The sequence below is a fragment of the Archocentrus centrarchus genome, chromosome 2, assembly GCF_007364275.1.
Source record: "Archocentrus centrarchus isolate MPI-CPG fArcCen1 chromosome 2, fArcCen1, whole genome shotgun sequence".
In the NCBI taxonomy this organism is placed as follows: Eukaryota; Metazoa; Chordata; class Actinopteri; order Cichliformes; family Cichlidae; genus Archocentrus; species Archocentrus centrarchus.
Genome location: NC_044347.1, coordinates 8,407,172 through 8,425,598, shown reverse-complemented (window position 1 = coordinate 8,425,598; position 18,427 = coordinate 8,407,172). Strand labels below are relative to the sequence as shown.

At 39.7% G+C, this 18,427-nt stretch overlaps 1 protein-coding gene across 1 annotated transcript in view; it reads right to left on the bottom strand.

Moving 5' to 3' along the window:
- The window catches only part of LOC115796135 (NACHT, LRR and PYD domains-containing protein 12-like), a 118,367-nt gene that overhangs the window by 66,567 nt on the left and 33,373 nt on the right, over positions 1–18,427 (bottom strand). The window contains exon 10 of the mRNA XM_030752403.1: positions 1,889–2,062. Coding sequence (XP_030608263.1) covers positions 1,889–2,062 — 174 coding nt within the window. The remainder of the gene's footprint in view (positions 1–1,888; positions 2,063–18,427) is intronic.

Genomic DNA, 18,427 nt, shown 5'->3' with positions numbered 1-18,427 from the left:
ATGGGAGGGGTTGGAGCTCAAAGCTGAGACCAGAGACTTACAACCTTCTTCTGTGATCAGGCAGCCTGACAGCCTGGAGACACCACACAATACATGACAGTCTTAGAGAGCAGCAGTGCAGTTGACTACAAAGAAGTTATCACCCCAAAAAGGATGATGACAGCTCTAGAAAAGTAAGTCTGATTCAGACATTAAATTCTACAACTTACAAAACCTACATAAAGTAATAGAGCTGAACTGATGGGATTGTTATTAGTTTGGAGTCATTGGTCATTAATAAAGAAGTGGAGAAACATCAATATGGATCAAATGATGACTGTAGCTCAAAAGCTTTTAAGAAGCTGTTGTTGTTCAGTTGGCTCTTGCCCACAGACTGGAGGGTCGCATGTCTTAACTACTGGAAATCAGTAACTGTGACAATATCGGGCATGAATGAGAATTGTTATGCACATTTTTGTGTGTTAGAGATATTGTGTTTGAATTATTGTACAGCGCTTTTCTGTCTGTGAAAAACGCTATATAAATAAACTTTACTTACAACAATAACTATCACCTGAATCCTGTTGCTTCTGTGTGAGAAGGTGATGCTTATGGCAAGTTGCAAATTTCATTAGGGCTGCAACTATCGATTATTTTACCAATTGTGTATTCTATTTATATTGATTACCCAAGTAACTGGATAAGAAATACTTTTTTCATATTAACAGTTCATCTGCATATTTTAACTTCTGTACTGCAGTTTTTCCCTGTGTGAAACAAACAGGGTGGATGGAGCAGCTACAAAGTTCTCTTTTCTTCACTTACTGATCGGGTGGTTGATGAAGGACCTCCAGCTGTTTCCCAGTAAAGGTTTAATGGAGGTTACAGGGATGAAAAGGCTTCTTTTGGACACTAGAAAAACATTTCCTTCTGCTCCATCTGAGCTCACAGGCTCCGCCTCTTTCCGCTTGTGGAGACAGACTGCACGTAAATCAGCTGACTGCTGCTGTTGCGTCATAAGTGTTCACGTGAAAAACTAGGGGCTGCGTGAGCGCAATCTTGTAATGCTTTATATTTACAAGCATTCTCCTAAATACGTTTCTACTGCAGGTCTGTATTTAGTCACAAATCAGGGATTAAAGTATCAAAAATATTTTGATGGGGAAGGGGTTCTTCCGGTACCGGACGGTCACTAGTGGTAATAGCTGCGCTCACTAGCAGTATGTCCGGGAGCTGAAGTAGAGAAAAAAAATAACAGCTGATTCTCAGCACAGCGAGCACAACACACAAACAAGGCAGAGAGCGGTGGAGGCGGAAAAACATGTCAGCATGATCGCTCAGTGTCAAAGGGAATCCGTCGCAGCGACGGAGGATCTGAGGGGGTTGTTTTCTAACTCCTGATCCCCCACTCCATTCCAGTAGGTGGCGGTAATGCAGCTCTAAGCTGGTTTGGTCAACCGCAAACCCACAAGAAGAAGAAGACGACTGAGCCCTGTAATGCAGCTAATGTGAGCGAAACGTTATTTAATGTATCGGATTACATTTTTAAATTTTTTTCCGATATCCGATCCACTAATTTAGGCCAGTATCGGACCGATACCGATACTGAATATCGGATCGGCGCATCCCTAGTTTAAATTCACACTACCTTATAATTGAAGCTTTACAGCAGTTTTTAAAGTTATATTTAGGTGTTTAGAGTGCTCACCAGATTTTCCTTTTCTTTCAGGATCATGAATCTGGAACATTGTAATTATTTTAGAGTATAGAGGGGTAATATTCATGAAAAGACATTGTCTCATTGGAGATGGTTTAATAAAAGACATGAACCTGTATAAATTACCACTAATGCAAAGCAGATTTTAAATCATCATCATTAAGTCATCATAAATGCTTTAAGAATTCTTACCTGAGTGTTTCCAGTTCAAAGTGTGGACTCCAGATTCCAGAAGACAAAATCTTCACTCCTGAGTTCTTCAGGTCATTGTTACTCAGGTCCAGCTCTCTCAGACTAGAAGACTCAGAGCTGAGAACTGAGGACAGAGCTTCACAGCTTCTCTCTGAGAGGTTACAGCGACTCAACCTGAGGAAACATTAACAAAATAATGAGGTATTTGTTTTTCTCTGTTTCTTTTTTTTTGTTAAAAAGATTGTGTCTTTAAGGCATAAACCTTTGGTAACTCACAGAGCTTTGTTGGAGGCTTTGACCACTGGCAGCAGCCTCAGCAGAGCCTCCTCTGAAGCAGAGTATTTCTTCAGGTCAAACACATCTAGATCTTCTTCTGATGACAGTAAGATGAAGACCAGAGCTGACCACTGAGCAGGAGACAGTTTATCTGTGGAGAGACGTCCTGATCTCAGGGACTGTTGGATCTCCTCCACTAGAGAACGATCATTTAGTTCATTCAGACAGTGGAACAGGTTGATGCTTTTCTCTGCAGACAGATTCTCACTGAGCTTCTTCTTGATGTACTGGACTGTTTCCTGATTGGTCTGTGAGCTACTTCCTGTCTGTGTCAGCAGGCCTCGTAGGAGAGTCTGATTGGTCTGCAGTGAAAGACCCAGGAGGAAGCGGAGGAACAAGTCCAGGTGTCCATTTGGACTCTGTAAGGCCTTGTTCACAGCACTTTGGTAGAGGTGTGTCTGTGCAGATATTTTCCTTTCAAAGTCATGGAAAGATGTTTGTTGTTCTTCCAGCAAATTGACTCCAGAGTTGATGAAGGTCAGATGGACATGAAGAGCAGCCAGAAACTCCTGAACACTCAGATGGATGAAGCAGAACACCTTGTCCTGGTACAGCCCTCTCTCCTCTTTAAAGATCTGTGTGAACACTCCTGAGTACACTGAGGCTGCTCTGATATCGATGCCACACTCTGTCAGGTCTGATTCATAGAAGATCAGGTTTCCTTTCTGCAGCTGATCAAAAGCCAGTTTTCCCAGAGACTCAATCATCTTCCTGCTCTCTGGACTCCAGTGTGGATCTGTCTCAGCTCCTCCATCATACTTGACCTTCTTCACTTTGGCCTGAACCACCAGGAAGTGGATGTACATCTCAGTCAGGGTCTTGGGCAGCTCTCCTCTCTCTCTGGTTTTCAGCACATCCTCCAGAACTGTAGCAGTGATCCAGCAGAAGACTGGGATGTGGCACATGATGTGGAGGCTTCGTGATGTCTTGATGTGGGAGATGATCCTGCTGGCCTGCTCCTCATTTCTGAATCTCTTCCTGAAGTACTCCTCCTTCTGTGGGTCACTGAACCCTCTGACCTCTGTCACCATGTCAGTGCACCAAGGAGGGATCTGATTGGCTGCTGCAGGTCGTGTGGTTATCCAGAGGCGAGCAGAGGGAAGCAGGTTCCCCCTGATGAGGTTTGTCAGCAGCACATCCACTGAGGTGGACTCTGTAACATCAGCCAGGATCTCAGTGTTGTGGAAGTCCAGAGGAAGTCGACACTCATCCAGTCCATCAAAGATGAACACAACCTGGAAGTCTTCAAAGCTGCAGATTCCTGCTTCTTTGGTTTCAGTAAAGAAGTGATGAACAAGTTCCACCAAGCTGAACTTTTTCTCTTTCAGCACATTCAGCTCTCTGAAAGTGAATGGAAACATGAACTGGATGTCCTGGTTGGCTTTGTCTTCAGCCCAGTCCAGAGTGAACTTCTGTGTTAAGACTGTTTTCCCAATGCCAGCCACTCCCTTTGTCAGCACTGTTCTGATTGGTTCATCTCTTCCAGGTGAGCCTTTAAAGATGTCTTCTTGTCTGATTGTTGTTTCTGGTTTCCTGGATGCTGTTTCAATCTGTCTGACCTCATGTTCATCATTGACCTCTGCAGTCCCTCCCTCTGTGATGTAGAGCTCTGTGTAGATCTGATTCAGAAGGGTTGGGTTTCCTGCTTTAGCGATCCCCTCAAACACACACTGGAACTTCTTCTTGAGCTGAGCTTTAAGCTCATGTTGACAGAGTGGAGCAAACATTTCTGAAAATAAGTGATTATTATATCAATATCAAACCTTTCAATATCCATCTTGAGACATTAGTAAGTATTTTATTTTTGCAGCAGCTTAAATCTTCAGAGAAATCCTCTTACTGCTCTGCAGACGGTCAGCCAGCTCCTCCTGCTTCATTGTCCTCAGGAAGTGCAGTGTGATCTTCAGAAATGCTTCTCTGTTTTCCTTTCTCTTTGTTTCTTCCTCACCCTCCAACAACTCCTCATCCTCCTTCCGACTCTCTAAGCATTCTGGATAATCTGGATTTAGAACTTTCTGGATTTTCTTCAGCTCGTTCTTCACAAAAGTGATGATATTTTCCTCCAGCAGCTGGAAGAGATTATATGAATGAATAAAAATAGCAGAACCACACATCAGAAACATGAACACAATGAGAATCCACTGGTGTGCAAAGTGCAGCATGGAGATGACTGAAAGAACAGATGTAACAGTAGTTGTTGTACATGTACAAACCATAAATATGGAGTCCAGCTGTGTTTGATGCTGCAGGGCAGACTGACCACTGGGAACCTCTGAGCTCTCCTGATCCACTCTGTGAAGGAATCAAAGAATCGGTTCAAGCACAGAAAACCTTACAGGTTTAGTACTCCTGCTGATCCCATATACTCAACTCAACTTTATTTATAAAGCACTTTAAAATTAATGCCATTGGCCAAAGTGTTGTACACAAGTAAGAGCAAACAGGTTCAAAACACATATATAAAAACTAAAACCACAATTAGAACAATAAACAATAAGAACCAACATCTCAGACTGAGTTAAAAGCCAAAGAGGAGAAATGTGTTTTAAGAGAGCATTTAAAAGCAGAGAGTCAGCCTGATATGCAGAGGGAGATCATTCCACAGTTTTGGGGCAGCGACTGAAAAAGTGCGGTCACCTCTCATCTTCCTGTTTGTCTTTGGGATAACCAACAGTGACAGATCAGCTGACCTGAGGGAGGGTGCAGGGACGTATAGGTGGAGAAGGTCAGACAGATATGGTGGGGCAAGGCCATGAAGACATTTAAAAACAAATAAAAGAATTTTAAAATCAATCCTAAAATGAACTGGGAGCCAGTGAAGTGAGGCTAAAATTGGTGTAATGTGTTCACATTTTTTGGCACCAACTAAAAGTCGAGCAGCAGCATTTTGTACCATCTGTAGTCATGTGAGTAGTGTCTGGTTCAGCGCAACATAAGAATCAACACATAATGATTAACATTAAAATTTTATCTATGACTCTAAAAAGATGACTTTTATTTACTTTAAATCCTCAGTGATATCCAAAAGTCTCCTTCGATATGTTTTACAGTCTTGTCACCTTTCATGGATATAAACATTATTTCCAGGAAGGTTTTATAAAATAAAGTAAAAGAGTGGGTATTGTTGACAACAGAAGAAGTTTGTTTTTTTATTTAAGTCTTTTATGTATAATCCATAAAAAAATTGCCCTGTGGCAGAATGGTGTCATGTTCCCGTCCGTCATGAAAGCTGGGATAGACTCCAGACCCCCTGGGACCTCGAACTGGATCAGCAGAAGGAAAAGCTTCTAAAAAGTCTGAAAATCCCTATCTCGAAAACGTTTTTAATGTTTCAGTGAATCTATTGCAGTGCAGTTTGGTACTCAGTTATGAACAATTACTGTTGACAATTCTTTAGGTTTTTTTCTACTTAAATGCTCACTATAATGCAAATGAACCTGCCAATGTTTATTTTTCTTTTTTCTTGAGGATGCTATTAGGGTTCATGACCATAAAATATATCCAGGAAACATAAGCCAATATTTATCTGTTCATGTGTATCTATTTATTTTTCAGTAAAAACTGAAACAAGTGTTAATAAGCCAATAAAATTAATTTCTGGCATTCTGGTTCTTTGATCTAGTACTTTATGATGGAGAATGACAACACATTATTTTTATGCAATTATTTTTAGTATTTTTGCTTCATTTTTAAAAATTAATACAACTTTTAAACTTTGTAACTTTTTAAAACTTTTAAAATCTAAACTGTAAAAACTGTCTGTAATTTAATAGAATCTTTCACACACAATTTACATAATTTTCCTATTATTTTTAAATACATTAAATATCAATGAAGTCACAAAAATAAATTGTGTCCAAAATAAATACGTGTAAGTGTGAATAACCATAAATAAATAAACTGCAGGCTGCTCCCATGTTATTTTTGTATTTTTTTAATGGTTTTGGTTTTCCTGTCAGGAACTACAGATGAAAAGTCGTTTTTTGGCTAATTCTGCCATATTTAAATTATAATGTTCATCAATATGCTCTGTCCCTATTAAATAAATAAATTCAAACAATGAGATGCTGAGATGGGAAGTTCTTTGTGTTTTATGGCAGATACCTTTTGAAAAAGATACCTCTCTCTTGTCATTCAAATTGTGTCAAGATCTACTCTGAAAATATTGTTTATCATCTTCTCACTGCACTAAACCAGAATGATATCTGACAACTGGGACATTTACCTTCACAGCATGGATTTAGTTGATATTTGTGATATTTCTCACTTCATTATTTCCCAAAGTTTTGCACTATTATCACTTCATAAGTACACACACTCTGGCAATTCACAACATAAATCCAAAATCTGGTTTTCATTCAGCAAAACCTTCAGATCAGATTGATGGCATTCATCATAGTTTCAATAAACTGCATCAAATTAATGTCCATGATGTGGAGGAATAGAAACAAGCACGCTGAATATTTGACCAGTTAAGCAGACTTAGAAAAAATGTATTATGGATAAAATCTCAATGAATCCTATCACCATGTGGGACCTGTGGCTCCTGAAAACAAGGTCTTGTTATTTTGGCCTTTTACAGCTTTATTTGATAGTCTATAGTGGTGAGACAGAGGAGGGGAAGACATGCAGTAATGGCAACAGGTCAGGACACCAACCTGAGCCCCCACACCACCACACAGAGGACATGGTTGCCTGCTCAACCACTGGGTCACAGGGACGTCCAGCGTCTTCTTTTTACCTGTATTTTGTCAGCAGGTTCATCTTCCAGCCATAATTCATTCTGTGTTAAAATTATTTTTACACAAACTTAGAGCCATCAGTACGTGTTTGAGACTCTTCAAATTCTGCTCTAATGGTGTTAAGTTCTCATTTTGACTGGTTATGCTGGTGACCTGGTGACCTTTACTGCTAGTCCTCCTTCATTTATAGCAGCAGCTGGGGTGGACTGTCAGCAGTGGTTGCACCTGAGGTGGAAGTGGCCACGGGCACAGAGCCTGCTCTCATGTTCCTTCTCTAGTGATGAACAAGTGAAGCTTTTGTGAAGCACTGAGCTACTTGAGCCAATTGTTCTGAAAATGGGTTCATTACTCTAAGATTCAAATACAGCGCCCTCTCCTGGAGACATGCAAGGCTTTAATTACACACACCTCAATGATCTACCTCACTTTAGCAGAAAATACCTTTGGTTCTGAAGCATCCTTGCATTCACTGAGGCACACACATTATGACTGAATATCATGATATCAGGTTCTGTTTACAAGTAAACATGGATGAATGTGTGTGTTGTGTTGGTGTGTCTGTGTAACTACAAAAGGAGGTGATTTTGTGTGAAGGGGAACCCAAAGAATGTTATTGAAGTACAGGTTTGGTTCAACTGCTTTTTGTTTTAACCGGGACCAGCAAAGGACATGGGAGAAAAGAGAAAACATTAACCGCTGAGTCATGAATTAAAGACAGCTTTTACTGCCAGTCTCTCGTCCATCCTTTCAGTGTCCTGATGGACGCTGCTGTATTAAGATTGAAGCAGAAGTGCATGACCTTAAAATGTTTTGCGTGATCTCTCAAATTTTTGGATGGAATTTCTTAATGACATGTGGTGGTGTCAGGGAATCACCTGATTGGACTGTGAACCAGTCAGGTGACTCATTTCAGGAAGCAGTGGTTCTATGGAAGTGTGAGCCCAGGGTTCAAAGCACATATTGAAGGTTCAGTTTCACGCTGCCATCATTACTTCTCCCCATTCTTTTTTACACCTTGCAGCAACATCTGCCTCACCACCCTCACGCTGATTTTTCTTTTAGGTTTTGATATTTTTACTTAGCACCTTCCATCACATTCATGCTCCCAACTTTGTGGCAACAGTTTGGGGATGACCCCTTCCTGTTCCAATGTAACTGCACACCAGTGAACAAAACAGCTCCATAAAGACATGATGAGCCAGTTTGGTGTGGAAGAACTTGACTGTCCTGCACAGAGTCCTGACCTCAGCCTGAGAGAACACCTTTGGGGTGAATTAGAGCAGAGATTGTGAGCCAGGCCTTCTCTCCAACATCAGTGTCTGAGCTCACAAATGTGCTTCTGGAAGAATTCCCACAAACACTCCTAAACATGTGGAAAGCCTTCCCAGAAGAGTTGAAGCTGTTATAGCTGCAAAGGGCCCACATCATATTAAACTCTAGATTGGGATGTCAGTCAAGTTCAAACGTGTGTGAAGGCAGACGAGTGAATACCTTTGGAAATATATTGTAAAATAATACAGCCTGTGTGAACAGATGGACTGAATGAAACCTACAAGCATTTACATGGAAACTGTTCTGTGAGCAGAAAATTAAAATGATCTTTTTCACACTTTTGAATAAACCTGTGTTTTATTGTTATTTTATTTTTATGAATTTTCAAAAAAAAAAGTGAAGAGCTCTCTAATGTTTGGAACAGATGTTAATAAAAATCTTTAATCTAAATCTTTTGAGTGTTTTGCTTTCATGTGTGTTTTTGTCAACTTGATCACTTTTTGTTACCCCCCCAAGTCTTTAGGGGAGCGTAACAATCCCAAAGAGAAATGGGTCTGCAGGCTGTTTATGTGCAGATGGAAACTTCAAAGTAATGTTGGCAGCGTAAAAACAGAGCTCCACCTGGAGGAAAAACAGTCCATTACACTGAGCAGGACCATTGATGATCCCACTATAAGGATAGTTTAAATGTGTGTGATGTACATATAAGGAATTTCTCACTCATTTACTTTAAGAATCAATTCATTCAACTGAGAGCTACCAAAGAGTTTGTGACTAACAGCTCACCTCTCTGCAGCAGAAGGTTGCTGTCCTTTAAAATCAATGAGGTCAAATTTAGACCGGTCGCTCTTTAAGGACACACAGCTGGGTTCAGGTTCAGGTTCAGGTCCAGGTTCAGGTGGGTTCCTGTGAATAATGATGCAGCAGTGATGTGAGTGCTGAGCTGTGACATGGAGAAGAGTCATGGACAGTTAGAGATGGTCATCTCACCTCTGAGCTTTGGTCTGGCTCTCATGTTCCCCACACAGAGTGGTTTTAGAGGGAGGGACTCCCTCCTCTCTGTCCTCACACTGATCCATGCTGCTGAATTCACATCAGCTCACACACACTTTCGACCTTCACCTGCAGAGGAAACAAACATCATTCATGTGCACATCAAATGTAAAACCTTTTACTGCAGAGTTAAAATACTTTGAGCAAAGTTAAATTCCTTTTTTAAAAATGTTCTACAAACCAGCTTGTACTCAATATTAGTACTATAGTAATAAAACAGAAGTAATCCCCTAAAGGCAGGACTGTAATGGTGCAGATCTGAGTCCAGAACTGGAATCTTAACTTTACAGTTTTTTGTTTTTTAATCTAATTATTCAGCAGCGACCTGATGGAGACAAAATTCAGGACACAGAAACTGAAGATAAAAATCTGGAAAACATCAGAGACGGTTTATTGACTGAGCTGTGAGATCAGTGACCCTATACTGCTGACTGTGAGATGAAGCTGCTTCTCAAATCATTTTTATTAAATTAAAACAAACTTTCTGCAATAGTTTGATTATTTAAATCTTTCAGTAACTGTTCAGTAAAGGTTTACTGTACTGATGGGCTCTAACAACTTCATTTTTTTCTGCCATTACTGGATAAAAATGCTGATTGGGATTTAAATAATAACTCAAAAGAACTAAAGAATAAAATAATCTGATCAATCTCAGCTTCACTGACAGATGGTGGCTCTCTTACAGCCTCAGCAGATTTACTGAGTTACTGCTAACATTTAACTGAAAAAAGGCAAACATGACTCAGCTTTTATTTTTATTAATCTTTTACAGAGAGATCTACATGCTGCGCAGGTTTGAGATGTTTTATTCTTTAATGTGTTCCAGCTTGTGTAAAGGAGGCAGTAAAGGTTACAACAAAAACAAGTTTAAATGTCCGGTTCCTGATCTCATGATGTTACAGAGCACTCACACAGAGTGTGTGCTTCAGCAGGGTTGTTGTTAATAAATAAGACTTGTGCTGCTGCGGGAGAATGAAGGTTCAAAGGTCATTTCATGACATAAATCAGCCGAGCAAATTAAAAACACTTCACCTCAAACATTCACCTGCATTTTAGTTAATGTAGCTGAGATTTTAACCAGTTTTAGGTTTCTGAGCCACATGTGCTGCTGTAGTTATCAGCCAATCAGCTGATGTTCTTTATTATATTAGTTTTGGTCAAATTGGGCTTCAGCACAGCAGAGCTCCAGAGAGCAGGTCAGAACATGTCCAGCAGCCCATATTCAATAACAATATTATTTACAGCACAAAGACAGAGACGAGGACAGAGAGGGCGAGAAGAAGCAGGGAAGAGCGGCTTTGTTATCAATGTCAACAAAAGATAAAGAGTCAAAGTTTAGCCACATTCATGATGATGGTTTCACATTTGCTTTGTGTCCAGGTTCATGGAGGAAAAGAGTGTTTTATTTATGTCTGCATTAATAATGCTGCTTTAACTGATTAATGGTGTATTATACTGAAAATGATTCAGAATCACTTCTTAGACACAGAAATAGCTCAACTAACTAATTAAATTGTTTTTGAAGGAAACACTGTAATGTGTTACAGCTGAAGGTGAAAAGAACTGAATGTTCCAGCAGGATATTCCATTAAAATTAACTGCAATGAACTGCATTAAGAATCTCTCCTGGTTCCTCTGAAAATGTGAGGACTGAGCTAATGTTTTGTCTCTGTTAGCCATCCACCCATTCTGATGATACCAACTCATTCCAAATAATAATAATAATAATAATAATAATAATAATAATAATAATAATAATAATAATAATAATGATAATACTAAGACTACTACTACTGCTACTACTTCTAATAATAATAACAATGGAAAGTGGAAAATAGACAAATTAACAATAATAATTAAAAAAAACCCTCATAACCAACAATTTGTGTAATTCATTTAAATATTCTCCTTAAACCTTTTACATTTATTACAGCAGGTACGCACACCTGTATAAATTAAGGAAATTGTAGCCGATCTAACAATGCTATTTTAGCTGTGGATTATGGCGAGTACCCTCCAAATAAATAAATTAATTAATTAAATTAAATAAAAAAATAAAAGCCCTCTTTTCATCAAATTTGGATTTCATAGAGGCCCCTGAGACTCAGAAGCACTCAGCTTTGTGAATTACTGATAAACTCCCCAAATTGACTGAGAAATGGGATTAATTAACTAACTTTTTTTTTGTCCCAGACTTTGCATCACAGAAGTGCATCATTAAAACATTTGTAATCCTTTCTAGGTTTGTCATTACTCATCAGAATGATGCAAATCTTTGGCCCTCGAGGGTTGGTGTGATAAATCACCTGCGCTCCTCAAAACTGATCAAACACAGGAGTGACATTCTGGTTTCCCTGGAAACCAATGTTCAGTAATACCCACATGCAACAACACCTGATTTGCAAATGTTTGCATATACTCAGATATTGATGCAATTATTTTTGGAAGCACACTTAAAAATAAACTCTCTAAACATCTCATTCATATTTTCCATCGGGCAGCAGACACCAGTGTGTAAACTGGTGTCTAACAGCAGTTCACTGCCAAACGCACAAACATGGACTGTAAGTACGAAACAAAGGCACTGATTCAGTGAGAAAACATCTTAATAAAGTACTTTCTACCATTGAAAACTGCCTTCATCAGCACCTTATATTTGAATTTCATCATCTGATACTTCATTGATGTTTATACTCAATAAGAAATTGATGCGACCGTGAAAAAGCTCTTTTTTTTTTCTCCAGCAAATCAAACTGTCATAACTGTAGTGAGACTGATAATATTACACAAACAGGCCCTCATTGTCTGTTGATGTTGCTGTTTTCCATCAAGGTCAAAGGAAAAGTGATCAGGTAAAGGAGATAGGAGGTGACTTTGAACGCACCCAAAGGTTGTGTTGAACACATTTCAGCAACATATAAAACATGATTTGATTAATGAGGAACATGAGTAGAGACTTCATTCATCTCATAAAGTACACACAGTGTTTCTTTGGTCAGTGCTCATTTTCCTACATTTATAATGAGCTCAGTTTAAAATGTTTTTGAGAGTTTTCTGTCTTTTAAACGAGTCAGCTATTTTGTTTTCTCTCCTTGGAATGACTAGAAAACATCTCAAATCCAACATCAGGCTCACAGAGCAGAAACAAACAGTAAAGATCCTAAAAAAACAAAACAAAGCAAACTTACAAGGAGAGCAGAAGAAGAAGCTCCACTCCACACCTGAACACCAAACACTGACACACAGGTGAGCTGCTTCCTAGAAGTACTCCACCTGAAGCAGGACAGGTGGGAGGAGCTCGATAAAGCTGAACGTGTCATCAAGGTGTACTTCACCGCACTTCAAGTGTCCCTCTGTTTGTAGACTCCAGGCAACAATTACCATAACAACCCTGTGCTGGCTGTGAAGCACAATTTGTTGTGTAATTACTGTAACTCAAAATGTATTTAGTCTAACATGGCAGGTAAGGGCAGGTCACAGGTCAAAGGTGCATCAGCAGTGATCACTTGGTGTTAACAATTTAACCAACATGTTCAAGTTCCTGAAGATGAGACTTTAATCTGAAAACTGAAGCTTTCCTCTTTTTTCCCATTTATTCCCTCTGAAAGTCTTTGGTTTTCTTCTAAATTCCACTCTCAGGGATGCAGGAACATTTCTCACCTTTCTTTTCTGTTTCCTGATCTTTCAGTCTGTCCTTTGAGTTCCCTCACACCAACATGATCAAGAAGCAGTCACAGCTCAACTCCTCAAAGCCTTCTCTGAGCTCTGAAGAACACAAACATGATCTCATGAATGAGTTGAGCTCATTTTTTTCTGCCACTCTGTGTCTGCAGAAACAGGAAGCTCTGATGTTTGTACTAAAAACATTACTGCTGGTTCAACTGGTTTTATTCAGACCGAATTTCACTGGGATTAAATGTGTAGTAGCATTCACACACAGCAGATCAGTGTGTATGCAGAGTCTGAGTGAGTGTATGAGAGGCATTAACTACTATAAAGAATGACTGTGCTCCTACAGTCTGTTTAGCTGCCTCCACACTCAGAGCCAACTCTGAAGGAATGCTGATGATTTAATTAGAGCACCAAATTTCCTGAGACTGACCTCATATAAAGTCATGGTTCTCTCCACATTTAGCCCTCACACTGCTGCTACATGAACAAAGACAAGTAGCAGCTGTGCAGTAACACTTAGATTAGAAACACTGCAGTGGAAAACACATGTGTGACTGACAGGAGAGAAAATAGGAAGCAGAACGAGAACTGGACAAAGAGACGGGAAGACAGAGAAACACTGGAGAGGCTAACATGGAAACTGCTACTAATGATAAGCATCATCATCGAGACATGAACCAAAACACAAAACTGGAACTTATCAGCAGAATGATTAAAAAGTAGGAAACAAAAATAGAACACAAGCTAAACTCACAATGTATTAGAATCATTTTAATAAGGAGAGAGTATGAGGAGGAGTTTCAAATGATTTAGTGATGAGAAATAAAATTAAGCTATTTGACAATTAAAGTGATCGCCCATCAACGCAGAAGGGAATCCGAGTAGAGACGGGACTTAAGACCACCCTGGAGTCTAGACACTGGTGGTGGTGGAGTCCAAGATGGAGGCTTGGAGGGAGCTCGTTGCTGGTGGTGAAGGGGAGGTGGTGTTATGCACCAATGAGTCTGAAATGGGGAATGACAGATGAGCTGTGATATCTAAAGTACCCTGAGCAGAGACTGATTGGCTGAAGGAAGGAGGGCTGAAAGATGATTGGACTAGAAGTGATGAAGTCAGCAGTGCGTTTGACAGCGTGCTGATTGGTTACAAGACTCCTGAAATCATCACATTTGTTCCAACAGTTCCAACATGATGTGAACCAGCTGTGAATATCTTCTTCTCTCAGGTCTGTTATTTTGGGAGCTGTGCACAGAAGATCTGGACCCTCATACTGGAAAACAGTCACTGTGGTTACACACAGACACACAAGAAGACTCTTCAGAGTTTCTCTGTCTCTGAAAATACTTCATGCTGTGATTGATGTTGAGCTGCAATAAAAGCAAAATGAAGACAATCTAGTGAAGTTAATATTATATAATATTAATATATTCTAGCAGAAGGGAGAGTGAGACTCCAGCCAAGGGGCCCGAACCAGTAGCAACGGGGAGCTGACCCCCCCAAAGGCCGGCAATCCGACAACAGGCCAGCAGAGAGACCCTGTAGGCTAGAGACAATACCCCTAAAATGTTGAGATACTCCTACTAACTAAACCCAACCAAGGTTTCTTCATCTCTGAGGTCTCCCATGAACTGGATTCATGGATAAAAATATTTTACTGCCAAGGTGGTTAAAGTTATAGATATTGTTATATACCCCCAAACACACCCTGTCTGCTTGGGGGTTAACACACAAAAACTGATGTAGATTAACAACACAAGGCCTGAGAGCTTTCAGAATAGGCATGTGTGTAGTCAGGTTGTTGCTTTACCCACCAGAAAACACTGTATGTGAATATCTTAAAGTATGGGGTAGACAGAGACCTTGGAGCACAAACCTAAAATACCTAAAATAAAAAATATCTATGCTGAATGTTTTCATTTCCTTTGAAATCGATTTGCCAGAGATTATCATAGAGATACATATGATGGCTTGTTGGAAATGTGCGGTTGTGCTGAATCCATCAATATCAAATATGTAAATGTAGCATGCAGAATCAGAGTGTTAATCAATGAATGTATGAAGCGTCTCAACTGAAAGAACAGGAAGTAGTGAGACAGTCTCCAGTCCAAATCTTTATTCTGCTACATGTACTGTCATATAACACAGTAGGCTTGTTGAGTTGATGTTTGTTACCAACTATGTAACTATACTATGCAGTCATTCATATCAAAATATGTGATCTGTCCAAATGAAAGAATATCCTGCATTTCACTGCAGCATAAACCAGGGGGTCAAAATTGCAAACACAGTCTAAGTTGTGGCCAAACTGAAACTAAAGCTGTTTGTCACTAGGCTACAAGGGTCAAAGGTCCCAGAGGACACATTTAGCATTGACCTGCAGTAAAATAAAAAATGGCTTCTATCACTGCTTTAATGTCTTAAGTGTATTTTCTGTTTTGTCTTCATATTTGAAACTGGATGAAACAAGTTTGGCTCAAAGAGAGAAAATGAGAAAAATTCTGGAGTAACTTTTTCATTACTTTTTTCATCACTTTTTTCCCATCAGTTTAATAATCTCTGTGTTCACATATAGAGCATCATTATCACACTGATGAACATTAGTGTCGCAGTTGGGGCTCTGTGTTGGGCGGGGTGGACCCAAATGCAGGACGCAGAAGACAGAACTGAACTTAAAACTGCTTTATTTGCAGGTGACAAATCTAAACATAAAGCACAGGGAACACGAGACTATCAAAATAAAACAGGAAGTGACTCATTGGAACAGAGACGCAGACCTGACACAAAACATCAGGAAACACAAGGAACTAGAAAATCAAAACATAACCAATCCCCACAACACAAGAAAAACCCCAGAATAGACAAAATAAAGCCAGAACAAAACACACAGGATCAAATGGATCAGGGACCATGACAATTAGTGACAACACTGCAGGAACTGTGTCATAATGTCAGGATTATTAGATGTGCAGAGTTGTAGTTACTGACAGTGACCACTGGAGGGCAGTGATACTGATAGTTTCTCTGAACAGTCCAGTTCATCCACATTAATATGAAGCTGTTGGTATCAGTGTGGTTAACAACAGCTAGCAGCACAATTTTAAAAACAATATTTCACTGTTTTGATCAATTAAAAACTCATGTCATTTCATTAAAATGATCAACAAAAGAAGATGTCAGGGATAATTTTTTACTCAGCGAATGAAGAACAAATGTTTAAATTTAAACTTCAGCAAATTAGTTAATAAACAGTGGATCAACCAAATAATAAACAATTAAATAATACAGAGAGCAGCAGAGCAAAAAGAGCTGATTAACTTCTCTGTCTCAGTGCATCTTATCTTGAGGTTCAGCCACAGAACGTACAATTAAAACATCACCAACGTCACCATGTTCTGGTATTAATCTGGACGAGATTGTTCTGTATTAATTAAATTGAAACATCAGGAGAGAAAATGTTCTTCATGACTCCACTGCTGATGAGAGGAATCTGCATCATGAAAAACCAGCTTGAACAAGACCGAATGATGAAGACCCCTGAGCTTGTTTCTGTTTAGATAAGAGGCAGCATAAAGATGTTATGGATAGTCAGGAACAGGAGCTCAGAGGGAGAGAGAGAGAGGACACAGACAGAGGCCTGTCTCATCCTCTTAGTTCCTATATGCAGGTGATTTTTCTGAATCTTTAATATACTAAATGTCTTACTTTTTAATTAAAGTGTTTCAGGTGTCTAAACAACCTGTTTACCTGTCAAAGAGGAAAAAACACAAAAGAAAGAACAGCAACTTCAACCCCCAAGTAAACAAACCATATCATAGGAAGTAAATGAAAGATGCTTTACATATTTAATGACAGCCAGTCATAAACATCAGAGTGTAATTCATCTTTTGACCAGCAGAGAGAAACAAACCATCAACCAGTCAAACTGCTTCCCAGTTAAAGGAGATGTTGGTTTGATTGGAGCTTCAGTGAATATTCATCATATTTTGATCCAAGAGAGTCTCGCTATGAGGGGCCATTTACTCAGACTTCCTCCGAGTAGCCCATAACTCATGTTTTGGGTCAGTGCAGCTCAGTGATTCCTCTCTGATATCACAGTTTGTCTCATCTGCAGCAAACTAACTGCAGCTGACATGAACTGAATCATCTGAGCTGAACTGAGCTTCAGAGAAACACAACATCCTGATATTCACTGTGAAGCTTTGAGTGGAAAAAGACAGAAAAACAACATGTGGATCCTGGAATAATGGCAGCTTCCATCTTTAAAGGACTGAAGAGGAAGAAGTTTACAAGGAATCATTGAGAACAGTTTCAAACATCAACTGATTGAATCCATGAATCTGAAAACGTGTTTGTGAGTGAAAGAGACAGACATGTACAGACTGAACTATCTGTTCAACAGTCAGAGTTTCTCTGACAGGAGGACACTCTTTACACTCAACTCAGCACAGAGACACTGAGGAAGCAGACCAGAGTGTAAATCCAGGATAAAGAGTTTCAGTGAATGTGGTGTTGAAGGTGTGGAGGTGGATCAGAGTGTCAGAGGAGACTCTGTAGAAGGACAGAGTGCCAGCAGGACAGTCCACATACACTGCTACTCTGTTAGAGACAGAGGAGGAGGAGGAGGACAAGGAGGAGATGAATGTTTGTCTGTTATTGTGACAAACAGCGTAACCTTCAACATTAGAGCATCTCAGACTCCAGGACTGATCATTCCTTCCAAACTCACAGTCATGTCTGTTTCCTTTCTTGCTGATTCTTCTGTAACTCACTGATATATAAACCTTTTTTTTCCACTCGACCTCCCAGTAACAGCGACCAGTCAGACCATCTCTACACAGCAGCTGAGGATAACTGTTATCAAATCTGTCTGGATGATCAGGATATGACTGAACCTTCTTCACATGTGTCACCTTCCTGTTGTTGTCAGACAGTTGTAGTTTTGTGTTCACTGTGTTTGTGTCGATTGTGAGTTGACAGGAATCTGATGGAGAGAACAAACACAATCCAGCTGCAGTTATTGATCCATCATCTGTTCATTGATTGACACTTTGATGATGACTCCTGACATCAGAGATGTGAATGAGTGATGTGACAGTTTGAAGATGGTTGAATGTGTGCTGCTTTGTTTTCATCAATCACATTAAAAACACACTTACACTTCCTCAGACCTGGGATCAGCCATCGGACTCCAGCAGGCTCCACCCTGAAAGGAGGAGGGGGGTCAGAGCAGCACAGTCTCTGTCAGCATGCACACATGGACATTACATCGCTCTCAGACACACACTGTGTATCATAATCACAGCAAAAAGTTATCATGAGCCTTAATAAAGATCATTTGTGTGAATAATTTTAATACTTTATTGCAAAATCTTGAACTATGGAAATGAAACTCCTGAAATCACAGCCCACATTTTTCAGTCACTTAAATATTTTAATCAAATCTCAAAAGTCTGTGCATGGATAG